General features: G+C 46.3%; 1 protein-coding gene across 1 annotated transcript; it reads left to right on the top strand.

Moving 5' to 3' along the window:
• Positions 1-5,010: 5,010 nt before the first annotated feature.
• Positions 5,011-8,073, top strand: HOXC8 (homeobox C8). Its single transcript, XM_050334227.1, has 2 exons — positions 5,011-5,446; positions 7,781-8,073. The coding sequence occupies exons 1-2, from the start codon at positions 5,011-5,013 to the stop codon at positions 8,071-8,073; spliced, it is 729 nt and encodes a 242-aa protein (XP_050190184.1).
• The last annotated feature ends 494 nt before the right edge of the window (positions 8,074-8,567 follow it).

Here is an 8,567-nt window from a genome sequence, read left to right as displayed (position 1 = left end):
AAAATGCTGCGATTTCGGCATTCTTTGACATATGGCGCGTGTGTGCAGTCGCATACTGATACAGCTATTGTGTGTGTGTGCCGGCGCTTGTGAACATGCACATGTCTCTCTCTCTATTGCCCCGGGGAGAGAGATGCGCTCAGAGCTCCTGAAAACACAAGGGTAAAAAATACAGAAACCAGCAAAAAAATTTATAAATATATATATATATCTAAATACCAAGACACGGTTATATTTTTGGGGTGTTTCTCTTTTTTTTTTTTTTAAATTTATTTTTTGGTGGGCTTGGTTTCAAATCTGCCCCTTTTGTAAAGGACCCCCTCCAGCTGTCCATAGGTACATTTCCGCAGCCAAAAAAATGCCACTTTTACAACTCTGTTTGTCTCCCTGCTATGCGGGGCTGAATAGGGGCGAACAAAACAGGACCCTAGATCTGGCTAGACGTCTGGCTTTAATTGCTTTATGGTTTAAATAAGGTGGGTGCTCTTCTCTTTGAAACCGGATTATTGGAATGTTTTGTCTACAAGCTACAAACAACAGACCCCCCTCGGATGAGGGGAGGGAGGGGAAGGATGGGGAAAAAGGAAAGGGGGGGGGGGCTTGGAAAAAGAGAAAATCAAACCCCAAGTCGAAGCTAAAACTGATAAAAGCGGGAGGTGAAAAGGGGGGGTGGGTGGCGGTGGCACATCTGGTGGGTTTATTCTGTCCTGCGTGCGTGTGCTGAGGGCTTTTTCTGGTTCGGTTTTGGTTTTTTCCTTGTTTTTAGGGGTGAGAAAAAAAGGGGGGGAAAAAGGCTGGAAAAACGGGGGGAAAATTAAAAAAAAAATTAAAAATTTTTTTAAAAAGGAGAGAAAACGAGGCAGGAGAGAGAAAAAATTAAATAAAGGACTTTTTTTAATAATGAAAATATCCTTTAGATAAAAAGGGGGTCGTATAAAGGAGGGGGTGCGGAAGGTTGGGTCGGAGCCCCCACCCACCCACCCCAAAGCCCCTCCGTGGGCGCTGCGCCCCCGCGGCCGCGAGATGGCGCTGTTGGCCCAGGGTTCGCGCGGGGCGCGCGCGGGGCCCTCGAGTGTCCCCCCACCCCCCAACCCACCCACCCAAAAACCCACCCCCACCACGGCACCCTCCACTCCAGCTCGGGGAGCACGAACTGCCCTCCTTCACCCCCATGAAAATTGCTTTTTTTTCCCCCTCCCTGTATTTTCTCCCCCTTCCCCCTATTTTTTTCCCTGTATATTTTTCCCCCCCTCCTGTATTTTTTTTCCTCCTCCCCGTATTTTTTTTCTCCCCTCGCTCTGAGCACGAAAAGGAGTGGAAGGGGGAGATGTGAAAATGCAGAAATCACCCCGTAATGAAGCGGTTGTGGGGTTGCTTTCTCTGCATTTTTGGTTGGGGTTTTTTTTGTTGCTATCGGGGATTTTTTTTCTCCCCCAAGCTTTCCTCTTTATTTACGCCCCTCACGTCTCTCACCAAAGACTCCTCGTTTTGGGGTGGGGAAGGAGGGAATGACACGTTTGGTTGTGGTTTTTTTTTAACAGTGAAGGTCAGGGCAAAGGGGAAGGAGGGCGGGGGGGGGTGGGGGGCACAAAATAACCTACAATGAAACACCTAAAAGTACAATAAACCCCCCCTGAAAAAAGCTGCACATGCACCCACCAGAGACATCACCCCCCTGTACCCAACCCCACATCCCAACCCGGCCAAACCAGGGAAGACAAAGAGCAGCACCTTCCCCAGACACACCAAACGTCAAGATATTTCCCTTAAAAAGAAGCAGGGATTGCTTTATATCTCATTTTCCTTGAAATTCTGGCAAGGGATTGGGGGGGGGGTGGTGTGTCTGGTGGGGTTTTGACACTGCAAACAAACATTTCTGCCCTGCCCGGGGGAGGGTTTGGAAAGACTCGCTCTGCACCTTTGCCCGCTGCATCCAAAGGGATAAACCCTGTTAAAATCGCGGGGGTTCTTCCCAAACCCACCCCCGAACTGGCCAGATCTGACTAAAACTTCATTCTTTATTTATTTATTTATTTTATTATCTCCCCCCCCTTCACTTTGCAGCGGGATTTTAAAAATAGAAATGTTATTGATTAGAGAGGAAAAACGGTCACCTCGACATTCGCTGTTAATTAAGGAGCATCTGTCCCTACTTGCTCTTTCCTTCGTTTTTTTTGGGGGCGGATGTTTTTTATCCTAGGGAAGGTGGAATTTGGGGCCAGGTGGGTGAATTCTGTAAAAAAAAAGCGGTTATTGCGGCATCCTTGAGGTTATTCGTGTATTAAGGTTATTTCTTCACAGTAAAGGTGGTTTGGTGATTAAAAAAAAAATTTGCTTTCACGCTAAGAGGTGGATAAAAATCACTGTTTTCCCTGCATAGTTCATTGTCTGCTACAAGGAGGAATAACCTCCCCTCCTCCCTCCCAGCTCCCATTTCTAAATGGAAAAATACCCCCACGATTTCGGGAAAATCTAATAAAGGTGGGACCGGGGTGGCTACTGGGACTTTTCCTCTTCTTGGGAAGGCGTCTGCAAAAAAAACCCAAAACACCCAAACAAAAACCCAAAATAAATTCGAACCCTCAGTTTCAACCTCACCAGAGAGGTTCGAGCCGCGAAAAACCCGAGAATGTGACCTTTGCTGGGCAGGAGAACAAAAAAAAAGCCTCAAACCAGCTTGGCGAGCGAAGCTAAGGCGGTGTTTTTCTCCCTGCACACCGGTCAGAGTCACCCAGGGCTCTGCTGAAAATAATTAAGCTCCTTTTCCCTTTTTTTCCCCTTTTTTTAATATTTTTTTATTTTCTTTTTGTGGAAGGATTTGAAGGGTTGTGGACTTTGGGAGGGAACACGGGGTGTTTAGTGGGGTCGATGTGGGTTTTTTGCGGCTCTGCAGCGAGCATCTCCCCTCGAAGCGTGTCCTCCTCTCCCTCTCCTCCCCCCCAAAAACTAAATGAACAAGAATCCCGCTGGTTTGGATGTGATTTTCTTGTGTTGTTGTTGTTGGGTTTGGTGTGGTTTTGCTTTTTAACGAGCTCGGTTCCTCCACGCAGTCGTAAAAATGAAGTGTCCGAAGTGAAAGGTTGCAGGGAACGGTCACTTCGAGCCCAAAAAGTGTGTTGTGTTTTGGGGGGGTGGAACAGGGGCACAAATAAGGTTTGCAAGAGGAAAAACCGGGGAGAGGGAGGAAAAAAAATAAATCGCTATTTTGAGGAGCAAAACGACGGGGGATTAAAAGAAAAAAAAAAAAAAAAAAAAAGGTGGATGGTTATTTTTTTTTTTACAGGCACGCACAAAGGGGAGCACAGACTTTCTGGCTCACTTCGCCTCTCCTGCGTCCAATTTTAAGCAATGCTCTACTTTATTCCCTTGGAAAAGGCGCTTCCCTGTTATTTCCAGGCGTGGATTTTTTCAGCGGTCGGTTTGAAAGGAAGCAAGGAGGGAAGGGAAGGGGTGGGGGTGGGTGGGGGAATTAAAATAAAATAAATAAAATAAATAAAGTAAATAACTCCCCGTAATTTTCTGCCTTTATTTTCTCGAAAGAAGGACAGCAAAAAGGAGCAGCCAATCCATACGGAGACGTTTTCCCCTCGCCCCCCGGCTCGCTCCCGTTTTGCTTTTGTTTGCTTGTTTGATCGCGACCTTCCAGCCACCATCGCCGCCGCCACCACCACAACAACACCACCACCACCAAACGCAACCCCCCAAAACAAAAAGGGGGGGAAAAAAAAAGGGCAAAATACAGAAAGAAAACCAGAAGAAATCTGGGCTCAGCCTCTCCAGCCGCAGCAGAACCCCCTCCCCCTTTCTAACCCCCCCATCTCTAGGTGGGATCAAACCCACCCTTGGTAGAGCCCCCCCCTCCAAAGCCCCCAACACAATGACAACAACAACAACAATAACAACAACAACAACAACACCGGGGGCACCCCCGCCTCGCCCCCCTGAAGGGTGTGGGGGGTTCTGAGCGCTCAGAAGATCACATCGGGGTTTTTTTTTTGGGTGGGGGGGCACCAGGGGGTGATGGAGAGGGCAAAGGCTGAGCGGGGGGGTGAGGGGGGCTGCCTTTACCTGTTGAGATTACCTAGGCTGACCTCCCAGCGCATCAGGGAAGAGGCTGCTGCTGGGAAATTAAAAAAAAAAAAAAAAAATTAAAAAAAAAAAAAGAGATTTGGGGGGGTTTAAGGGGGTTTAGGGGGTGGATTTAATGCGCACCTTCACCCTCCTCCACTCGTTAGGTGTGGGGTGTCCCCCCTCCTTCCTCGCGTTACCTCAGGAGGGGGCTGTGCGTGTGCGTGGGGGGTGTGTGTGGTGAGCGTGTCCCACACACCACCTTTCCTCCATCACAAATCCATCCTCCCCACGCGCTCTCCCCCCCATCCCCCCAAAAAAAAAAAAAATAACCACCCCAGCGCCCCCCGCCCCCCTCAACCCGCTGTCATTCGGCTGGAGAGTCGTGGCGGAGGGATGAGAACGTCTCGCGAGTGAGGGAGGTGGGGGGAGAGGAGGGAAAGAGGAAGAGAAAAAAAAAAAAAAAGGGAAAAAAAAAAAAAAAAAGAAGGAGAAGGGAAAAAAAAAAAAAAAAGCCACACCACCGGGATTTTGAGGAATTTGCCTGTGGTGTTAAAGGGAAGGAGCAGAGTTACAGAGAAATTGAGAGAGAGAGAGAGAGAGAGAGCTCTACCTACCGACAGATTACAAGAGAAGTCAAGAGCACCGAGAACCCACCGTACAGGCACACAGAGAGAGGCACCATGAAACGCCTTTGAGATCGCGTTTGGAGAGAGAGAGAGAGGGAGAGAGAGAGAGAGAGGGGGAGAGAAAAAAAAAAAAAAAAGCCACTAAAAAAAAAGAGCAGGACTTGAGACAGTCCAGGGGACAATCTCGCGCCGCTCTAAGAATTAAAAGCGTCTTTTTTTTTTTTTTTTTTTTTTTTTTTTTTTTTTTTTTTTTTTTTTTTTTTTTTTTTTTTTTTTTTTTTTTTTTTTTTTTTTTTGTGCATGCGAGGGGGTCATGAGTTCCTACTTTGTAAATCCTCTCTTTTCCAAGTACAAAGGCGGTGAATCGCTGGAGCCAACTTACTACGACTGCAGATTTCCACAAAGTGTTAGCAGGAGCCATGCTCTGGTGTATGGTCCGGGCACTACTGCTCCCACCTTCCAGCACCCTTCCCACCACGTCCAAGAGTTTTTCCACCACGGAACCTCCAGCATCTCCAACTCTGGATACCAGCAAAACCCATGCGCCTTGGCGTGTCACGGAGACGCTTCTAAATTCTATGGATATGAAGCTCTGCCGAGGCAATCGCTTTATGGTGCTCAGCAAGAGACGACTGTTGTACAATATCCTGACTGTAAATCGTCTTCCAACAGTAACTCTAGCGAGGGACAAGGGCATTTAAATCAAAATTCGTCTCCCAGTCTCATGTTCCCATGGATGAGACCTCACGGTTAGGACCTTTTTTTCCTCCTGCTTGAATGTTTTCCTTTATTTTTTTCCTCTCTCTCTCTCTGTCTCTCTGTCTCTCTGTCTGTCTATCTGCTCTGTCTGTCTGTCTGTCTGTCTATATGTATATGTATGCATATCCAAGCACAAACATGCCTCGCTGTATAAACATGCCCATAACACACTTATGCATACATATATATATCTATATATATCTCTATATATCGACCTAAAAATATAAATATGAGAGGCGTAGCTGGGGAAAAAGAATATGGAAGGAATGAGCAGGTTTGTGCTAATGTTTCTTCTTTTTAAGGGAGACCTTTTTTAAAGCAAACAAGCCAGCAGTTGCTAGAGAGCCAGCAAGGTGATTCCCTGCAAAAGGCTTAAATCACAATAAAAGTAAAAACTTGGGTTCTTTTTTTTTTTTTTTTTTTTTTTTATGGCTTGCCTGGAGGATAGGCAATAAGATACAGCTCCCACGAGGTTGTTTGCATGTTGATAATACACCGCTCTTTAAAATGTCATAGAGCCTTTCATAACCGCTGGGAGACGAAGCCTGAAAGGTGGGAACTTGTCTTGAGTATTGCTAATACTTTACATCTGTTCCTTAAAGCCTAGAGATAAAAGTTTAGACATAAAGGAAACTTAGCTCGGAGCTATGGGGTGGGGTGGAGGAGAACAGGCTGCTGCCCTGGGTTTGAGAGGGAAAAAAAAAAAAAAAAGAAGAAGAAGAAGAAGAGGAAAGGGGGTGGGAAATTCAAAATAATTTGTGCTGAATGGAACTTTGCTCATGTGAAGTCCAGATAATTGCACAGAAAGAGAAATACTTCAAAGTACAAGTTTCCCCCCGCCTCCCTCACCCCCCCCCCATCCCCAACCTAAGGACCAAGGTTGCCCAGAAGCCTTGTTAATTCAAAACATGTGAAGGTTAGTGTGAATTTTAAGGACAATCAGAGCCCCAAAGTTTTCTTTCCTTTCCCCCTTCCCCTCCCCTCTTTTAACCCCCAGCAAAATTTAACAACCAAAACAACAAAAAAAAAAAAGGAGAAATAGAAAGGAGTTGTGGCTGATGGAGAGAGAGGATGTGGCCCAGGGGCTGGGAGAGAGAGAGGGAAACGCAGAGGAAAAAACACGTTATTTATCTAAGCTTTGACCTAGAGGTAGTCTCAAGGATGCAATCATTTCAAACTGGAACTCTCCTTTTTTTAATTCCCTCCCCCCCAAAAAATAGATTGTTTTTCTCATTAGGTGCAGGAGGAAGTGCAGAGGCTCAGCTGCACATACCTCAACCCTCCGTCTTTTTTCTTTCTCCTTTCTTATTCTTTTCCTTTTTTTCTCTTTCTTTTGGCTGTTGGCTGCAAAAAAACCGTCCACCTCGAGTTGTTTTAAAAGACAATCTGTCTGTTTGCACAGGCAAATCTGCCTCTCTTGTCTGAGCGCTGCAGACACGCAGCCCTGACCGAGAGGACGGAGGGTGGTGGTGGTGGAAGGTTTTGTTTTGGTTTGGTTTGTTTTTTTCAGGGAAAATTCAAATCCTCAGGGCGTGAATTTTAGTAAATAGGAAAGCCCCGAGCTTGTGGGGGTTTTTTTTGGGGGAGGGATATCTGGAGAGTTGGGTGTTTTGAGGGGGGAAGGAACAGAGAAAGGAAGAGAGGAGAAAGAGGGAGAGAAAGAAAGAAAGAGGGAGAAAGAAAGAAAAAGAGAGAGAAATAGAGAAAGAAAGAAAAAAAGAAAGAGAGAAAAAGAGAAAGAAAGAGAGAGAAAGAAAGACAGAGAAAGAAAGAAAGACAGACAGAAAGAAAGAAAGGAATGGGGAGAAGGAGAAAGGCTAGAGAGGTTGTTTTGGTGAACAATGCACCTTTTCACGGGAAAATGAATATATATATATATTTTTCCCTAAAAATGGAGCTACCCACCAGGACTCACCGTCCAGAATCACCTTTTGGGAAGCTGGAAGGTCTCTTTTGTGCGTGAGCTTGACACCCACCTCCCTTCCAGCCAGGGCTGAGCACTCCCTAGGAAGAGCCAGGGCAGGGCAGTGGCAGCATTAACAGCAATATCAACCCTCTGATTATTAATAATAACAACCCAGCCACCTTTAATACGCCCAGGGGTTGAAAGGGGTTTTTTTCTGTTGTTGTTATTGTTGTTGTTGTTGTTGTTTTGGAGGGGTTGGGGTGGGGTTGAGGGGGAGGCAGCAGCTTCTCTAGGAAAATTGAGGTGAGGGGGGCTGGGGAAAGGGGTGGTGATGGGGTAAGGGGGGACAGCAAAACCTCCAAAAGAGAGAGAGGGGGGGGTTAGAATTAAGAAGTTATTTGATGTTTGTGTCCTACAGCTCCCGGAAGACGCAGTGGCAGACAAACTTACAGCCGGTACCAGACCCTGGAGTTAGAAAAGGAGTTCCTCTTCAACCCGTATTTGACACGGAAGCGGCGGATTGAGGTCTCTCACGCCCTGGGACTGACCGAGAGACAAGTGAAGATCTGGTTCCAGAACCGGAGGATGAAGTGGAAAAAAGAAAACAATAAAGATAAGCTGCCGGGGGCCAGGGACGAGGAGAAAACGGAAGAAGAAGGGAATGAAGAAGAGGAAAAAGAAGAGGAGGAAAAAGAAGAAAGCAAGGACTGAGTTCTCAGCCCCTTGAAGTCTCGTTTTATGGCAGATGATAAATCGAGATGTTTACGACGGTCATTTGCTTTTATAGAGTATAGAATGGAGAGGCTCACACAGCAGTAACTACCTGTCAAACAGTTGTAGCCTTTTTTATTGTCATAGAAACTTCCCCTACTTCTTTTTTTACCCCCTTTTCTTTCCCCCAGTCTTTCCTTCTTTTTTAATAGCTGCGTTTTTAGTTCAATAAATACATAGTTGGCTCGTCTGCGAGAGCAGGGGGAGAGAGAAAGAGAAAGAGAGAGAGAGAGAGAGGAGGAGGAAAAAATAGACAAAAAAATGAACTGATCCAGCAAAGCCAAACCACCCCAAGCCCTCCAGCCTGGGAGCAAATGTCACTGCTCGTCCCCTCCGCTCCCGCGGAGCTGCACACGCGGCTGGGTGCGGAATTTGTATTTATTGAAACAGCTTTGACTTTGCCTTTTTTTTTCCTTTTTTTTTTTTCCCCTTTT

Source organism: Myiozetetes cayanensis, unplaced genomic scaffold (genome assembly GCF_022539395.1).
Source record: "Myiozetetes cayanensis isolate MyiCay16 unplaced genomic scaffold, myiCay2020 scf51, whole genome shotgun sequence".
NCBI lineage: Eukaryota > Metazoa > Chordata > Aves > Passeriformes > Tyrannidae > Myiozetetes > Myiozetetes cayanensis.
This window is presented reverse-complemented; position numbering and strand designations above follow the sequence as displayed.